General features: G+C 43.7%; 1 protein-coding gene across 2 annotated transcripts in view; it reads left to right on the top strand.

Moving 5' to 3' along the window:
- mon1a (MON1 secretory trafficking family member A) overlaps positions 1 to 19,263 on the top strand; it is a 53,440-nt gene that overhangs the window by 4,317 nt on the left and 29,860 nt on the right. The window contains exon 2 of one of the 2 annotated variants that reach the window (XM_039771709.1): positions 8,112 to 8,255. In XM_039771709.1, the coding sequence (XP_039627643.1) occupies positions 8,126 to 8,255 (130 nt within the window). In that variant the 5' untranslated portion in view covers positions 8,112 to 8,125. Of the gene's footprint in view, positions 1 to 8,108; positions 8,256 to 19,263 lie in introns of both variants that reach the window. The other variant, XM_039771708.1, reaches the window with a different exon arrangement.

Here is a 19,263-nt window from a genome sequence, read left to right as displayed (position 1 = left end):
TCAGAGGTGCATGATCCGTCACCAGAGTGAACACGCCACCCAAGAGGTAGTACCGCAGCTGAGTTACCGCCCATTTGATCGCCAGAGCCTCTTTCTCCACCGCCGCGTACCTGGTCTCCCTGTCCAACAGTTTCCGCTCAGGTACATAACGGGTGTTCAACACCGCCGACGCTTTGGCTCAACACGGCACCCAAGCCTGTGTCCGCGTCCGCCTGGAGGATAAAAGGGAGAGAGAAGTTAGGGGAGATCAAGATAGGTGCTGAAGTCAGAGCCCTTTTTAAGTCACTGAATGCAGCCCCCGCTTTATCAGACCATACCACCGTATTAGGAGCTCTTTTCTTTGTCAAATCGGTCAAGGGCGCCTCTCTCTCGGAGAAGCAAGGCACAAACCGGCGGTAGTACCCGGCCAAACCGAGAAAGGATTGGACTTGCCGCTTGGTTTTGCGGACGGGCCAGGCCATTATGGCTTGCAACTTGGAACACTGTGGCCTCACAGTACCCCGGCCCACTAGGTAGCCCAAATATTTGGCTTCCCTCAATCCAAAGAAACATTTCTTGGGGTTGATTCGAGCCCGCCTCTCCCAGTGTCCGTAATACTGCTGTGACCTGCTGTATGTGTTCCTTCCAGGTGCTGGAATAGATGACACGCCATCCAGATAGGCAGCACAGAACGAGTTATGGGGCCGGAGCACTTTGTCCACCAGACGCTGAAAAGTCGCAGGCGCCCCGTGTAACCCGAATGGAAGGACACGATACTGCCAGTGTCCGCTAGGAGTGCTAAACGCGTTTTTTTCCTTCGCGGACTCCGTTAAAGGAACCTGCCAGTACCCCTTTGTCATGTCAAGTGTAGTCAAGAATTTGGCTGGTCCCAGTCTCGAGGAGGTCATCCACGCGAGGCATGGGATAAGCATCAATCTGGAAACTTGGTTAAGCCGACGGAAGTCATTGCAAAACCTCCAACTGCCGCCAGGCTTAGCAATCAAGACGATGGGACTGGACCAGGGACTATTACTTTCCTCGATTACTCCTAGTGCCAGCATTCGCTTGATTTCCAGTTCCACTTCTACTTTCTTTGCCTCCGGGAGTCTGTAGGGTCGCCACGGACGATCACCCCGGTCAGTCAATATGTCATGCGCAATCAGAGAGGTCCGACCGGTTTTCACTTACCACCTCTGGGACAGAGCGGATAGCTGCTTCGAGCTCTTGTTTCTGCCTGGGGATAGCTGCTCGCCAAATTAAGGGAACTTACTTCAGCGAAGAGAGCAGGGCTGTCCGGAGGAGGGATCGGGACCCTCTCCTTCCACGGTTTCAGCAGGTTTACATGATATATTCGCCAGCTGGTCGGCGATTGGGCTGTTTCACCAAATAGTCAACCAATCCCTTCCTTTCCTTAATTTCAGAGGGGCCTAGCCAATGCGAGCAGTTTAGAGTGAGAAGTTGGTACCAATACCATGACGCGATCCCGGTTGGAACTCCCGGAGAGTCGCCACGGTCATAAAGGGGCCTGTGCTGATTCGCCTCCTCTATATGACTTTTAGAATCGGTCTTATTGCATCAAATCTATCGCGCAATTGGGCGATATATTCCAAAATATTAGTGGAGGGCTGTGCCTCCCCTTCCCAGCCCTCTTTAAAATATCCAATAAACCCGGGTTGTCTTCCGTACAGTAATTCAAATGGAGAGAACCCGTAGAGGCTTGAGGAACTTCCGATATGCAAAGAGGACAAGGGGGAGGAGTTGGTCCCAATCCCTCCCATCCTTGCTGACTACCTTACGTAGCATTTGCTTGAGAGTTTGATTAAATCTCTCCACTAGGCCATCGGTTTGAGGATGATACACCGAGGTCTTTAAATGCTTTATTTTCAGTAACTTGGCAGTCTCCTTGAACGCTTCCGAGGTAAAAGGCGTTCCTTGGTCCGTCAGGACTTCTCTAGGAATGCCTACTGAAAAGACTCCTACTAGTTCCGTGCAATATTTTTGTGGTAGCCGAGCGCAACGGAACGGCTTCAGGGAATCGGGTAGCATAATCCACGAGGACGAGTATATATTTATATCCTCGGCTGAGGGTTCTAGGGTCCTACTATGTCAACCCCAATCCTATCAAAGGGAACGCCAATAAGGGGAAGGGGAACCAGAGGAGCACGGTCCTCCTAGGAATTTGCCGCAGTTGACATTCCGGACAGGAAATGCAAAAGCGCTAACCTCCTCATTAATCCCCGCCAGAAAAACGGAGCTTAATTGCTCTAATGTTTTATCGGAGCCGAGATGGCCTCCAAGAAGGTGGGAGTGTGCTAACTCGCAAACCTGCCGCCGGTAGGTCCGCGGGATTAGCAACAACTTCGGACCTTCCCTCATGTTCAGCGACCCGATACAACAAATCATTATCAATGACAAAGTGAGGTCCCTGTGGCATGGGCAAATGCGCGTTGGCGTTAACGAGAACCACTGCATTCTTTATGTGTTTCAGAGAGTCGTCATTCCACTGTTCTCTTGAAAGAAGCCGGTGTTGCTCTAAACTGAAAGTGCAACTCAGAGAGAGGGTCCGTCTGACCTCAAGGGGCGGAGATTCCTCCTCGCTGCCGGGCGCTAGTGGATGACGTAGTAGCCCGCGACGGTCCGGGAGTGTCTTCGTCACTCTCTTGGCCTACCGCCCCACTCCCTGTCGGCTGATTACACGGTGTGGAAGCAACTTGAGATGAATCGTTGTCATCTATAACGAGGCCATAAGTTTTCGGGAATGCTTTCTAAACTACCGTTACTATCAGACCAGTCTCGCCCGAGGATTACGGAAACGGAGGATCCGGATGCACCGCCACGGTAAGCTGTCGAAGGGTTCCTCCGAGACATACGTAACACCGGGCGGTATTGTATGTGCGGATATCTCCGTATACATTTTAGACTGGTCTTCTTTTAATCCACTGTTGCGGTAGAATAAAACGGCGAGCAACGACAGACACGCTACTGCCGGAATCGAACAGCGCTGTTATTTATGTCCATTAATAAGAAGCTCCCCGTATGTTTATCCGCCAGGGATTGCTAAGGGCACACAAACAACCCCGCCATTGTCCCCTACGGTCCGCCTTGTTCCTCGACAGGTCGCAAGCCAGACGGCCCGCGACTTCGAACAGGCTCTGGATTGCGTGGAAGGGACTGCTTTAGTAGGACATAGCTCCCGGTAGTCCACAGAGCGGCTGTTCTGCCTCCCAGGTTTCACAGCCGGCCTCTGGGTTTGCAAGGCTGTAGCAGCTCGTCCATAGAATGGAATTCGCCCCAGGCCGGCTGGGCAAATTCCTGGGGTAGCTTTTAGCAGCAAAAACAGGCCACTTGCTGCACTATTTGTAGGGGTCAACTCAATGGCCGTAGCCACTCACCCACCTGTTGCCAGAGAGCCATAGCCTGCTCTGACAGCCCTTGTTTGGGTTAAACTCCCAGTTTATTATTTCCTTCACCTGCCAGCCTGGGGACAACCCATCGCTAACAGGGACCTTGGTCCCGATGGGCAGCTCGGCTTTCCTGCCAAGGAGAGCATACTGAGCCACTCGGTGTGTTCCCCAGAAGCCAGCCCACGCCTGTGGGTCCCTCTACCTTCTCCACGAGATGGGTGGTCAACCCCGGTTATGCTCATGGAGCAGAGCCTGCACGCGCCCTTCCTGACCCTCCGCGCACTCCCTGCCCTGAAACTCGCCCCGTACTCACCCACCTGGTTCCATGAAGTTCGTGTCCCGGTTCATCGGGACACCATCCTGCCGACTACGCCACTGTAAGAAGAGGAGACCAGAGACGAAAGGTTTGGGGCAGCCACCCGTTTAATGCGGTTTCCCGGCTGCAAAAGTCTTTGAGGCATTGTTAAACAGTTGTTACACAACAGAGTCCAAAACAGAACTGCCTGCCTAAGCAAAGGCAGTGAGCTTTATAGCACAGAGGGCGGAAATGATGTCGTCCTCTGGGCCGGAACTGGAAGTGACATCATCCTTGGGGCCGGAACCGGAAGTGACCTCATTCTTGGGGCCGGAACCGGAAGTGATGTGTCCTTCCTGGAAATGGCGGCTCCTGGTGGGGATTTCCCGGTAAGACCTGCAGAGAACTCAGAAAGAGCGTCAGTGCACCCCCCCTGGGCAGATGTATAAACAGTATTTTCTAAGCCCTTCAGCTGCTTCCCATGCACACGTGTGTGACACCTGCAATTTATTTATGAATTCTTCTAATCAATCGCTATCGTAATGACCTATTTTATGATTAGAAATATTAACATCAGAGTGGTAAATAATTACTGAAATGTTAGAGAATAGTTCGGGTAATTTGGATCCTAGGGCACAAAGCCTACTGATGCTCGCGTCCGAATTTTTAGTTTAACTGTGAGGGCATTAAATTGATACAATAGGTGTATGTTTTTTGATAAAAATAAATGATGAATTTGGAAAATGGTTTATATTGTTGTGGTGCAGTTCTGATAGGAGTTTATTGGTCTACTAGACATTAAGCCCGTTACAATAACGGGCACTAGAACAGTAGTGCATAAACATTAGTAGGAACAGTCTCTATTAAATGGCAAGGGACCTTGTATGTGGCTGTAATACGCGTCACTGTATTGTGTGCCTTTAATTTTCTCTCGCAGTAACACTGGTTTGTATTTCTGTAAAATGCCTGTAATTTTGTCTGACAGTAATACAGCGGAACCTCGGTTCACGACCATAATTGGTTCCAAAACTCTGGTCGAAACCCGATTTGGTCGTGAGCCAAAGTAATTTCCCCCATAGGATTGTATGTAAATACAATTAATCTGTTCCAGACCGCATGAACTGTATGTAAATATATATATTTTTTAAGATTTTAAGCATACATATAGTTAATTATACCATAGAATCCACAGTGTAATAATAAACTAAATGTAAAAACATTGAATAACACTAAGAAAACCTTGAACAACAGAGAAAACTTACACTGCAAGAGTTTGCACTATAGCGCTATGAACCGCTTGCTAACAACACTTTTTTTAATGAGTTTTAAGCACAGGGAAAAAAATGAACATTTGGAAAATCCTTAATTTAATAAACAACCAAGAAAAGTAACATTGCAACAATGCACGCCTGTGTGTGTCTGTGTGTCTCTCTCGTGCGCCTGTGTGTGTGTGTCTTTCATGTGCTTGTGTATGTGTCTCTCTCGCGCAAGTGCCTGTGTGTGTGTCTGTCTCGCGGGCCTGTTTGTGTGTGTGTGTCTCTCTCTCTTGCGTGTGTATGTGTGTGCCTCTATTGCGTGTGCATGTGTCTCTCTCTCTTGTGTGTGCCTGTGTGTGTGTCTTTCATGCGCCTGTTTGTGTGTGTGTCTCTCTCTCTCGCTGGCCTGTGTGTGTGTGTGTCTCTCTTGCGTGTGTATGTGTGTGTCTCTCTTGCGTGCGCATGTGTGTATGTTTCTCTCTCTCTCTCGCGCGCCTGTGTGTGTGTGTGTGTGTCTCTCTCGCGCACGTGCCTGTGTGTGTGTCTCTCTCTCTCTCCCTCTCCCTCTCTCTGCGCAGGGAATGCACAGGGAGAGACAGAACATGTGCGGCCCCGTGCATGCGCACTTAACCAGAAGACACACACACTCAGACACCTGGACGCACACAGGGGTTTTATTAAAGAGTATATATTATGGATATAGATATTTATAGCATATTTGTGATTTATCTTTTCTCTATAATTGTTTGTTTGAATTTAGTTATATTTATTGGAGATGCACTATACAGGGTGATCCAGATCTAATTATGCAGATCCAGATTGGATAACTTTGATTTATGCGGGGACGATTCCAGTTCGGCGCAAAGACGATTCTTCATGTCGTCAGTTCAGACACTTCTCGATGGTCCAGGATTTTTTTGGGTGATTTTCCATGTAATAAACTTAGTAAGTTATAGCATAATGAAAATTACATAATTCGATCTGGACCACCCTATAGATTTGACAGTAGTGTTACACTTCTCTTTTACTATTAATTTAAATGCTTTTATTACTTTTCAGTAACAGTTCTCTTTTGAACGACCTTCCAGAATTATTGACTTAAACTACATTCTGACTGAAATTCCCCACAGCTGTTTTGTATTATACTGATAATGATTAATCATCTTTAAAATAGGTTTCTCATTTACAGAACTGTTTCCTGGAACATTCCAGATTAGTGTCCACATGATGTACTTGTTAGACAGTTGAGATTGTCTTACTCTGACATTCATTCATTCATTTTTTGAACCCTCAGATTTCAGTTCAGGGTTATGAGTGGTCAGTAAATATCAGAGCAGTATTAGATGAAAATCAGGAACCAACCTCATAGAGGCCACCGTTACATCACACACTCATTCACAGTCATATGCTCACTCATATTGGATCTATTCGCTGTCAACATTTAACTTCACTTCCACTGCCACACTACTCTTTTTGTCTTTGAACAGTTGAACTGGTATAAATGGCCCACGACTACTGCAGCGGTACTGGGAATGGCTGTGAGATGTGTACACCCCACTGCTTACTATTTTCAATACATCTTTTTTCCAGTAGATGGTGACAGCAAACCAGCATTGATGAGAATACATGTTATTATGAGAATTTTTGATTGGAAAAATTTGTGGGTGATTTGATGCAATCATGTGTTACGGAAATTTACTGAGTTACTCCATGTGACATTTCATCTTCCCAGATTGTTTTATATATATGAATTTCCAGCCAGTGATTCAGGGAAGAAAAGTATGGTCACTGTTGATATCCTGTTCGATTCACGTAAACAGCAATTTAAAATTAGCTCTTTGTTGTGAACATAATGTGTTGACTGCACTTGGCAGCTGTAGTTTAAAGTAAGGTGGAATCAGGAAATGGATTGTGATTATAATAAGAAGCGAAGGTCATAACCAGGTGGAGAGGAATTAAACCAACAAAGGCCAGGGTATGAGGCAAAATTGTAGAATAAGAAACATTACGAGGGATTTAGTAACTGGAATGTTTCATATTAACGAAGACAAAATGTAAGACACAGATCAAAATCAAAGAACAGAAAATAATTTATAACAAGAGATATCTATCTACTGTATATACTGTACGAGGGGCGTTCAATTATAAACAGGAATTTTCATGCTCTGTTCTTATAAATAGTCTCTTTGGACAAACACACGTATATATGAACTTGCTGTTAGTAGTGCTAGCTGCTCTTTCCCCCTTCTTGTCAGTTGTAATCAACACTTCGGAGCAGGAGGTACACAGTAGTGTTGCGCAGCGTATTATTATTCAATTTTTGACAAATGGAGTCATTCCATCTCAGATTTATTCCAGACTTAAAAAACAGTTTGGGGATGAGTGTCTCTCTCTCAGTCTCTCAGTGTAGAATGTATGATTGGTGCAAGTCTTTCAGAGAGGGACTATCATCTCTTCGGTCCACTTAAGGAATTTTTAGGAGGGAAGAAATTCAAGCCGAACGAGGAGGTTATTGACGCTATGCAAGAACGGGTCAACATGCAGTCAAAAGACTTGTAGTCTTCAGGGATTAAGAAGCTTCCTGAACACTGGAACAAGTGTATTGCTGTGGCAGGAGACTATATAGAAAAATAGTGTGTAAGTTGTTTCATTGTATTCAATAAATAAAGCATAGGTCATAAATTCCGGTTTATATTTGAACGCCTCTCGTATATATAAAATGGTAAGGATTGTCTTACTGTCATGCAAAAACTTGCACACCTCTGGGCCTTAAAAATTGATCTTGGTCCTAATTGAGAGCTCATGATGTGATACCATACTCTACCATAATGTACTGTATACTAATTTGGAGTGCTTGTTGTGCAAAACTATATCAGTTTATTCTATATTATCACTTCTGTAAAGTGTTTTTCTTCATAATTATTACAGTATTTGATTCATAAAATAATTTTGGTACTTTCTGTTAAAATCAAGTGTACTCTCTTGCTTCTTTTGATAACTGTCAGTGTTTTATTTGTATTTGCTGTTCTTTGTGTGTAATCTATTAATCAGCTTGCACATTTGAAAATATATTGTCAAGAATAGTTTGTGGAGCACCTTTATGCTGTTAATAGTACTTCATGAAGATATTTTGTTTGCTATTAATAGGTTTATTAAACTTTGGTATTTTTTCAGAAGCTAACTGACTAAAAATGGCAGCTGATGTCCATAACTCCAAAGTAAATTGGGACATCCCAAATGAATCCCTTGCACCCATCGATAAGCTAAGAACGGAGAGAGCTGACAGTCCCACTCCTGGAATAGTGGAGGGAACAGAACCAGGTAGGATGTCAATACCCATTACCAACGCATTGTCTCCAAACACTGCCTGCAAGCAACATTTGAACTATGAATACATGTTTCTGCCTCCTCTAACATATATTTGCATATGTTATGTGTGTATTGGTATGTAATAATCAGAATAATCATACAAAAACTCAGATCATACAGTACTGCAAGTGGGTTTCCCATCTCTTGTGGTGGTTATGAAAGTAGTCACCATTAATAAATTCAAAATTTACAAAAATATAATTATTCAAACTTTAATAAACCTGAAAAGTGTATAATTTCAAATAAATTCAAAGACATCCATCATTCCTTTAAATTCCTTTTAAAGGAATCCTCCACCTTAATATATGTGTGTATGTGTGTGTATATATCTATATGTATAAAAGCCAAATACCACTGACTCATTCATCATGAAATCTTCCCAAACCATGAGGACTTGGGACTTGAAATTTGGAATGTAGGTTACCCTTGGCCCATAGGTGCTCACTAATAAACAGTTTTAAAAATTTCGTGGTCCAAACCCGAAACCTCTTATAGTTTTTTTTTAGATCCGTTTGTATGTCTGTCCGCTTTTCACAAGAGAACTACTTAACGGATTTAGATCGGGTATTTTTCTATAATTTGCTTGAGCACCCATTGATTTTGCGACTTTCTCATCTCACTAAGAATCATAGTTAGCTTGCAGTACCAATTTATTAGTGCGAATCTGAGAGAGACTCATCAGTCTGCAGGGCCATCCTCACTTACGTGTCTGCCTGGGGGGCGTAACCTTAACTCTGCTTAGTTAGTGAACGAGACAACTACTTTTTTTTTTCTATAATTTGCTTGAATAATCCGGTTCATTTTGTGGCTTCTCTTATTGCGCTAAGAATCATAATTCGCTTGAAGGAGTGACAGAGGCTGCGGGCCCAGTCACGTCAGGAGTAGAAAGCTGGGTGGGACCCTCCTCACAATCCTGTTTCACTACTCCGAGAGTGAAGCCACGGGGGATGGCTAGTATATATATATACTCAGCAAAAAAAGAAACGTCCCTTTTTCAGGACTGTGTATTTCAACAATAATGTTTTAAAAATCCAAATAACTTTACAGGTCTTCATTGTAAAGGGTTTAAACAATGTTTTCCATGCATGTTCAATTAACCATAATCAATTAATTAACATGCACCTGTGGAATGGTCGTTAAGACCTTAACAGCTTACAGAAAGTAGGCATTTAAGGTCACAGTTCTAAACACGCAGGACACTAAAGAGACTTGTCTACCGACTGTGAAAGATGCCCAGGGTCCCTGCTCATCTGCGTGAACGTGCATTAGGCATGCTGCAGGGAGGCATGAGGACTGCTGATGTGGCCAGGGCAATAAATTGCCATGTCCGCACTGTGAGACGCCTAAGACAGCGCTACAGGGAGACAGGAAGGACAGCTGATCATCCTCGCAGTGGAAGAGCCCGGATCTCAATCCCATTGAGCACGTCTGGGACCTGTTGGATCGCAGGGTGAGGGCTAGGGCCATTCCCCCCAGAAATGTCCAGGAACTTGCAGGTGCCTTGGTGGAAGAGTGGGGTAACATCTCACAGCAAGAACTGACAAATCTGGTCCAGTCCATGAGGAGGAGATGCACTGCAGTACTTCAAGCAGCTGGTGGCCACACCAGATACTGACTGGTACTTTTGATTTTGAGCCTCCCTTCATTCAGGGACACATTGTGAAACATTTTAGTTTATGTCTTATGGTGTTGACTCTTTTACTGTTCATACAAATATTTACACATTAAGTTTACTGAAAGTAAAACAGTTGAAAGTCAGAGGACGTTTTTTTGCTGAGTATATATACTGTATATATATATATATATATATATATATAGTAAGAGACGGCCGAAAGCTCAACCCAGCCGGAATGCCCCTGAGATGGAAGGATGGGGGAAGGCATCTGCTTGCGGACACTGCCTCCCCCAAAACACTTGATTGCAGCTTCCCTGGAGTGTAGCGGTGCTCCGGATTCCCGTAATGCATTCTGGGACTTAGAGTTCGGTTTCTCAACCCTGCTGGGTACAGTGGGTGCTACCAGGAGACGCTACAGGGGGACCTGGGGTGTAATACATTCCCCATAGCCCAGAAGTACTAGTGAGTCATGGGGACAGAAATCCAGAAGTACTTCCAGGCTGAAGAAAACTCAACTTCTCCATCTGACCCAGAAGTGCTGGCAAGTTACGTGGGTAGAAGGACAGAAGCGCTAACGGGTCGGGAACTTTTTAAAGGGCTGTTGGGGACCCAGCAAGTGAGCCAAAGTTGGGTGAGATTTGTTTTCCCTCCATGGATATTTTTTTGCTGTTGTACAGCATAGGTCACATTACCTCTTGTCGCATAAATTGAAGATCCCCCCTCATTCATTGGTCAAGAGTCCTGCCCTCATTTCAAAAGCTCTATCTTTTGTCAATTACATTACCAGTTTATGAAGTGTGCTTATTTTTGGGAAGAATATATTTTACAGTATTTAAGGAAAACGTGTGTGTTTTGCACGTTGTGGGTATACGACTAGAAAACTGACATGTGGATTGTGTGACAAAAGCAAAGAGATTTTCTTTTCCTTTGGGTGTTTTTCACATCGTTTGTCATTATACAGTATTGATCATCTTTGCCTTGTATTATATCACTAATTTTATATCCATTTCCCATTAAAATACAAGTTTAAAAACTTTTGTTGTCATTACTACAAACTACATGTGGTTAAGTAACATATAAAAAATATATATAATTTTTGGGTTGAGTATTCCTTTCAGTTCTTAAGATACTACTTTAAAGTTAAATGCTTAAATTAGGAAATATACATGCATTAAGATATTCTGGACTTCTGTCTGTATGTGTAGCCTCTATGTTTGTAGGAATAATTTGCACCATTTAAAAGGTAACCTGAAGAGTCAGCTGATTGATTAGTCTTCTATAAACTGAGAGTACTGTATAGCTTTAGAGGTTTGACTTCCTGAAGCAAAGGAATGCAGAGTTCCTAATAACTTTACAGATAATTATTAGCAAGTGAAATGAATTCTTTGGTACTGTCTGCTTACTTTTAGCCAGCCTTTAAAGTTTAATGCCTTGATCCCATTGATTTGTTTAGGGCCTAAGAACTGGTTTATCAAGTTTGGTTAGTTCTAAGGTGTTAAAACTAGATAGATAGATAGATAGACAAACAGATAGATAGATACTTTATTAATCCCAAGGGGAAATTCACATAACCCAGCAGCAGTATACTGATACAAAAAAACATATTAAATTAAATAGTAATAAAAATGAAAAAAAAAAAAAATAAAAAAGCAGACAATAACTTTGAGTAATGTTAGCATTTACTCCCCTGGGTGGAATTGAAGAGACGCATAGTGTGGGGAGGAACGATCTCCTCAGTCTGTCAGTGGAGCAAGACAGTGACAAAAGTCTGTCACTGAAGCTACTCCTCTGCCTGGAGATGACACTGTTTAGTGGATGCATTGGATTCTTCATGATTGACAGGAGTTTGCTCCGCCACAGATGTTAAACTGTCCAACTTTACTCCTACAATACAGCCTGCCTTCTTAACAAGTTTGTCCAGGCGTGAGGCGTCTTTCATCTTTATGCTGCCACCCCAGCACACCACCGCGTAGAAGAGGGCACTCGCCACAACCGTCTGATAGAACATCTGCAGCATCTTATTGCAGATGTTGAAGGACGCCAACCTTCTAAGGAAGTATAGTCGGCTCTGACCTTTCTTACACAGAGCATCAGTATTAGCAGTCCAGTCCAATTTGTCATCCAGCTGCACTCCCAGATATTTATAGGTCTGCACCCTCTGCACACAGTCACCTCTGATGATCACGGGGTCCATGAGGGGCCTGGGCCTCCTAAAATCTACCACCAGCTCCTTGGTCTTGCTGGTGTTAAGGTGTAAGTGGTTTGAGTCACACCATTTAACAAAGTCCTTGATTAGCTTCCTGTACTCCTCCTCCTGCTCACTCCTGATGCAGCCCACAATAGCAGTGTCGTTGGCGAACTTTTGCACATGGCAGGACTCCGAGTTAATATTGGAAGTCTGATATATATAGATTGAACAGGACCGGAGAAAGTACTGTCCCCTGTGGCTCCCCTGTATTGCTGACCACAATGTCATACCTGCAGTTCCCAACACGCACATATTGAGGTCTGTCTGTAAGATAGTCCACGATCCATGCCACCAAGTGCGAGTCTACTCCCATCTCAGTCAGCTTGTCTCTAAGGAACAGAGGTTGGATGGTGTTGAAGGCGCTAAAGAAGTCCAAAAAGCACCACTGCCTCTGTCCAAGTGGGAGAGGGATCGGTGTAGCATATAAATGATGACATCCTCCGCTCCCACCTTCTCCTGGTATGCAAACTGCGTAGGGTTGAGGTCGTGGCGCACCTGTGGCCTCAGGTGGTGAAGCAGTAGCCGCTCCATGGTCTTCATTAGATGTGACGTCAGAGCAACAGGCCGAAAGTCATTCAGCTCACTAGGACGTAATATCTTTGGGACTGGGGTGATACAAGATGTTTTCCAAAGCCTTGGGACTCTCCCCTGTTCCAGGCTCAGGTTGAAGATGCGCTGTAGGGGACTCCCCAGTTCTAACGCACAGGCCTTCAGCAGTCGTGGCGATACACCATCTGGACCCGCTGCTTTGCTGGCATGAAGTCTTCTCAGCTCTCTGCTCACATGGGCTGCTGTAATTGTGGGTGGGGATGTCTCACCTATGCTGGTATCAGCAGAAGGATGGTTGGAGGATGCAGTACTCCGAGGTGAGAGTAGGTTAGGGTGATCAAACCTATTAAAGAAGTTGTTCATTTGGTTTGCTCTCTCCACGTCTGTCTCGATGGCGGCACCCACGAGCTGCAGCCAGTGATAATCTTCGTCCCATCCCACACTTCCTTCATGCTGTTGTTCTGCAACTTCTGCTCCAGCTTTCTCCTGTACTGCTCCTTCACCGCCCTGAGCTGGACTCAGAGTTCCTTCTGCACACGCTTGAGCTCATGCTGATCACTACCTTTAAAAGCCCTTTTCTTCTGGTTCAAAAGGCCTTTGATGTCACTTGTAATCCATGGCTCGTTGTTAGCATAGCAGCATACTGCTCTTACTGGAACTACAATGTCCATACAGAAGTTGATGTAATCAGTTGTGCATTCAACAGCCTCTTCAATGTTCTCACTACGTGACCCAAGCAATATATTCCAGTCTGTAGTTCCAAAGCAGTCTCTCAGAGCCTGCTCTGCCTCAGGGGACCACTTCCTGAATGATCGTGTAGTTGTAGGTAGCGCCCTCACTCTTGGTTTGTAGTGAGGCTGAAGCAGAACCAGGTTATGATCTGCTTTCCCAAGCACAGGCAGCGGGGTGGCGCTGTATGCGTCTTTAACGTTTGCATACAGTAGGTCGATAGTCCTGTTTCCCCGGGTGTTACAATCCACATACTGTACTGGGAGAAGACAGGTAATGTTTTGTCCAGCGTCACATGGTTAAAGTCTCCAGAGATTAGCACAAGTGCCTCAGGGTGCTGCGTTTGTAACTTAGCAACTGCGGAATGGATGATGTCACTCGCCATCTCCGCGTTCGCTTGAGGAGGGATGTAAACAATAACAGCAATCACCTGTCCAAACTCTCTGGGCAAGTAATAGGGGCGCAGACTTACGGCCAACAGTTCGATGTCCCTGCAGCAAGTGGAGATTTTAACGTTTACATGTCCTGAGTTGCACCACTTTGTATTGACATAGAGAGCGAGTCCTCCTCCTTTCTTCTTCCCACAGGTACTTGCGAATGTACTAAAGCAAATGTTAAATCTTCCTTGGCAAGTATGGTTCATAAAGTCAGTATTAAATTTCCAGTAATGTCATGTTCCTCTACTGCATTATGTCTCATGAATGTTTTGAGAAGTCAAGCAAAATGACACCTTGACTGAAGAAGGGGCCTTAACTGTCAAAGCTTGCATATTGTAATCTGTTCAGTTAGCCAATAAAAGGTGTTTTTTTGCTTGACTTCTCATTGCATCCAGAATGGCTAACATGGTACAACAACCTATCACTATTCTCATTAATGGTGTAAAAAAATAATATTTAAGTGAAATAAAATGAGTTGTGCCCTGCGGTGGGCTGGCACCTTTCCCAGGGTTTTGTTCCTGCCTTGCACCCTGTGTTGGCTGGGATTGGCTCCAACAAGAAACTATGCAGTATGTGCTAAGCTGGTATAATGAAGTTATACTTTTATAAATAAAAATACAATTAGTATTTTTTTTTAATAATACACTCTTATTCAGCCCTGTCTGTAGGTGTGTTCTGGTTGGCTGCAGGGTGTCCAGTGTTTGATCAAACCCTATGGCCCCCACAGACTTGTGAGCTGTGCCTACTCCCACAGTCTAAACAGCTGTGTGTTAAGCTAAAAGTGTGCCCACCGATGGACCGGCTCACCCTCCAGATTTGTTTTTTTCCTTGCAGCAGTTGCTGTTGAACTCGACTCCAGCTCTCATGTCGGACAAAAGTGGACGTGGGCTCAATTGCCCTCCATGGCCTAGTCATTCTAGCCCCCCTAACCATCCCCTGTCTCTAATTGGCCATCTCTGTCACCACTTCATCACCTAATCGCTCATGTGTGGTGAGTGTACCGGTGTAAAAATGGCCGCCGTCGCATCATCCTAGTGGGTGCTACACATTTGTGGTGGGTGACGTGGCTCCCCACTGTCTATGAAAAGCGCTTTGAGTAATAAGAAAAATCCTACATACATGTAAAGAATTATTATTAATATAATACAGTGTTGTGGTGGGCTGGTGCCCCCCTGCCCGGGGTTTGTTTCCTGCCTTGCGCCCTGTGTTAGTTGGGATTGGCTACAGCAGACCCCCGTGACCCTGTGTTAGGATATAGCAGGTTGGCTAATGACTGACTGACTGACTGACTAAAATTAGTTGTATGCAAGTTGTTGTTTTTTTTCAGATAAAATGAAAATTATGACAGCTATTATTGTGAAGTAAAATATTTTAACCACTTTCCTCTCATTTATTGAAACATATTTTCTAACTTCTTTGTCCTCACCGGGCTTGTGGAAAGCCTGACAGTACATGTTTGTAAGACTGGAGCTGCACTTAGACCATATGAGACTTACTTTCCTGGTGCTGAAGAACTTATCCAAATGTGTATTCATTCCTGAGTCATTTTATTTGACCTGAGAGAATGTCTTTGAATTTCTGAGAGCAAGCTATAGTCCTAAAGGAAATCCATGTTAAAAACACAAAGGGAAAATTATAATGTTTATATAGAGGTTCCATGAGCTCATAAATAAAACTGTAGCTGTCCGGTGCTGCTAAGATTCACACCGTCAAGAAGATGATGATTTATTTTTTTTTTTATGGTGGTGATTCCAGGGACGCACAATGACCCGCACGCTCTCACAAACAGAGACAAAAACAAAGCAAACTGGTTATCAATCAACAATTAATGAATGTAATTAAAACAAATGTAATAAATGAAAACAACAGTACCACCCCGTTCCCCTTACGGCGATATTACATTAAATACACAAAGCACGAACAAAACACACACAGCATAGTCCATGAAAAACGTCAACGGATGAAATGAAATGATGAAGATAGATAGTCCAGAGATCTGCAAGTTGAATGGGAATGTAAAGATAATCCTACTGGTAGTTCCTGAAATGGTGAAGACAGGTGGATGGGTTCAGGAGCGCTCCTTTCCTTGCAGGATGGCCATGAGTCCACTTACAGTCCTCATGTACACAGGCAGACGGCAGACAATCCAGACCCCAACAACGAAACGACCCAGGACAACACGAATAATTACAGGTAACCCAACAGAAGGCAGACTGACAGGAATTTGGAGCACAAATTACAAAAAACACCTTTTTTTTTTTCCTCTTACAGTCATACACTATTTTTTTTTTTTCCTGTTATGGTCACTGACCCCTTTTTAAAAGCCACGCTGACCTCCTTTGACCCCAACAGCCTCTACACCATCGACAGAAGACCAATCAGAGCCACTGCAGGGACTGCTGGGAGTTGCAGTTTTAACTTCTAGTAGCACTGCTAAAAAACTGGGGAATGAAGATTGTGAGCCTGTAAAGTCAGACCCTGTACTAAAATACTAAGCTTTTGTATTTTCACAGTCCATTTTCTTTTGACTCCTCTAGTACTTGATTAATATTTCATGTGAAACATCACGGTGCTACATTTCAAAGTAAACAAGCAATGCCAACACACCCAGATAGAAGAGTACATACCTTTACAATCAGCAATTGTTAATAATGTCTTAAGCAGAGCCAGCAGAATACAGTAATAATTCTTGAAAGTGAGGTTTGAGTTTTGCCCAAACAATAAAGGGAGTTACTTTAGATTTCTTTGACATCTTGACAACAGTTATTTTAAAAATTCAATATGATGTAAGCATTCAGTCAGTTAAGGTTTACCAGTCCTACAAAGGGTAAAAAACAATTTCAACGCTAGAAGAACAACCCATGCAGAATTCTCTATTCAATGCTTGAAACGTTTACCAATCCAAAGAACTATGAAAGTGTTCTGAAGTGTTTATTAATATTTCATAGGTGGTGACTTCTAAATAACAGTGGTCAAGGTGTGTCCAATCTCTTCAAACATGTTATCAGTGGAAAGTTAAGTGACTCAGTCAAAGTTGCACAGTGAGCTAGTGGTGGTGATTAAACTGCCAACCTTGTACTTTACAGTCTAACTCCTTATCCAGTGGCCAGTCAGTTTGCATAATCTAACTCAGTGATGCTGATTAGACAAAGTGATAGGAATTCACAGAGACATACCTGGGCATTGTAAAATTGCAGAAGAATTACATTCTGCTATATCTTGTTTGTTTAACGTACACGTGTTTTAAATCAACACCTTTAAATATTTCATGCTCTAAATTGTTATTAGGAACATAATACTTTTGACAAGAACAAGCTATTCACTTTAGCATAGGTTGGCATTTCCCAATCTCCTAACGCTTCTAACATCTTGTTAAGTCAAGATTTAGACTTCAGGGTGCTTTTTAACTATACTTCAGGATAATTTGGCCCATACTATATTTTTCTGTTTTGTAAGAAATATTTTATAATACCTCTATTTTTAACCAGATCCTACATGAGTCCTTTTACTCATGCTGAAGAAGAAGTTTAGAAGTAGTAAATGCCATCCTCCCTTTATTATTTTTAAACACTTCTGTCATGTTACCTCCTAATATCAGTTTGCTTATGTTGAATTCATGTAACCACTGCATCCTTTTCATATACCGTATTTACTTGTGTACCACGCGCCCTCATGTAAGACGCACACCCTAATTTTTACAAAGAAAATTGTGAAAATTGTTTTGCCCTGTGTACAACACGCGTTGTGATTGTATAGGAAGCGTTTAGAGAGAGAGAGAGCGCGATCGAAAGAGAGAGAGAGAGAGCACGAGTGCGCGAGCGAGAGAGAGAGCACGAAAGGCGAGAGAGAGAGAGCACGAAAGAAGCGAGAGAGAGAGCACGAGTGCGTGAGCGAGAGACAGAGCGTGAGAGTGCACAAGCGAGAGAGAGAGAGCGAGTGCACGAGCAAGCGAGAGAGAGATAGAGAGAGAGAGAAAGTGCACGAGCAAGTGAACGAGCGAGCCCAAGCAGAAGAAGTAAACATTACAGAATTACATTTCCTCGTGTATGACGCGCACCTGATTTTCTAATGCTAATTTTAGGTAAAAAATGTGTGCATGGTACACGTTTAAATACGGTAGTTTATATATTGCAATCCTGCAATGATTCTTGTTCTTCTCTTTGTTTTTTAAAATGATGTTATGCCTTTTTTGTAATTTGCACACCAAAGCTGAATGCTGTGTTCAAGTGAGGTCTCATGAGTTTGTTATGTGGTCCAGTATGGCTTCTCGTGACTTATATGCCTTGCTGTGTGCTATAGAGAGCTTAAATTCCTATTATTGCTGACAACGGTGTTTAGCAGTCATGTGTGAAAAATTCATTTGAAATCTGTCATTTCAAGCAGTGATAGCCCTTACTCTATATTTTAAATCATTTTAATGGTACCTTGATAAGAAAATGCAAATTTCAATTGTGGAGAGTTGTCCGGACACAGACAGGCGGACATCATTTTTAAGCACCCGCACACGTTTATTTACAGTATATTACAATAAGTGCAGCACACAACCCCAAAAACTCCCTCAAAGTACAGGCCTCTCTGTCCAATGCCTCTTCTTTGTCACTGACCGCCTCCACTCCTCTCCTCCCAAGCTCTGTCCTCTTCCACCTGACTCCAGCCATCGAATGGAGGGAGGCGGCCCCTTTTATATGCCCCCGGATGTGCTCCAGGTGCCTCCTATCTTCCGCCGGCACTCCTCAGTGTGGCGGAAGTACCGGCTGCACACCCGGAAGCACTCCAGGTGTCCCTGGTCGTCTTCTCCCTAACACTTCCGGGTGTGGCGGAAGTGCTGAGGGCCAGGGCTCCAAAGGCATTGGGGTGCTCCCTGGTGGTGATCACGGGCCCCTATAGGGTTGAGCTTCCAAGCTCAGTTCCTGTGGTCCCCAAAGCCACCAGAGCAGTCGCCCCCACGTGGTCTGGGGGAGGGGTAAGCCCTCCTCTGGGGTTTCGTAGCTGGGTACCATCCCTAGCCACCTGTGACACTGTCAAAAACATGAAAACTTCTGGATGATTCCAAAACTACTGAATGCTAGTGTGTGTTAGCTTCCAGCCTTTTTAATCTTAGTAGCTCTTTACTCTTTACAGCTTGAAAATCTTTTATTATTTCTTTGCCATTACCTGAAATCCTGGCAAGTTACTGATCTCATTGGTGAAAACCTTTGGGAAGTCTGAATGAATATCTGTTATTTCTTTTTTTTTTTAAATGTTTTACCCCTCCCCTGCTGATCTTAAAATACTTGCAAAATGTATTTCTTGAATTTATTACAATAATTTTAGGGGTTTGTACCGTGTATAGTGAGAGGTCAATCAGAATAACACCTTTTATTGGCTCATGAAAAAGATTAC

The sequence above is a fragment of the Polypterus senegalus genome, chromosome 12 (genome assembly GCF_016835505.1).
Source record: "Polypterus senegalus isolate Bchr_013 chromosome 12, ASM1683550v1, whole genome shotgun sequence".
NCBI classification, from domain to species: domain Eukaryota; kingdom Metazoa; phylum Chordata; class Cladistia; order Polypteriformes; family Polypteridae; genus Polypterus; species Polypterus senegalus.
This window is presented reverse-complemented; position numbering and strand designations above follow the sequence as displayed.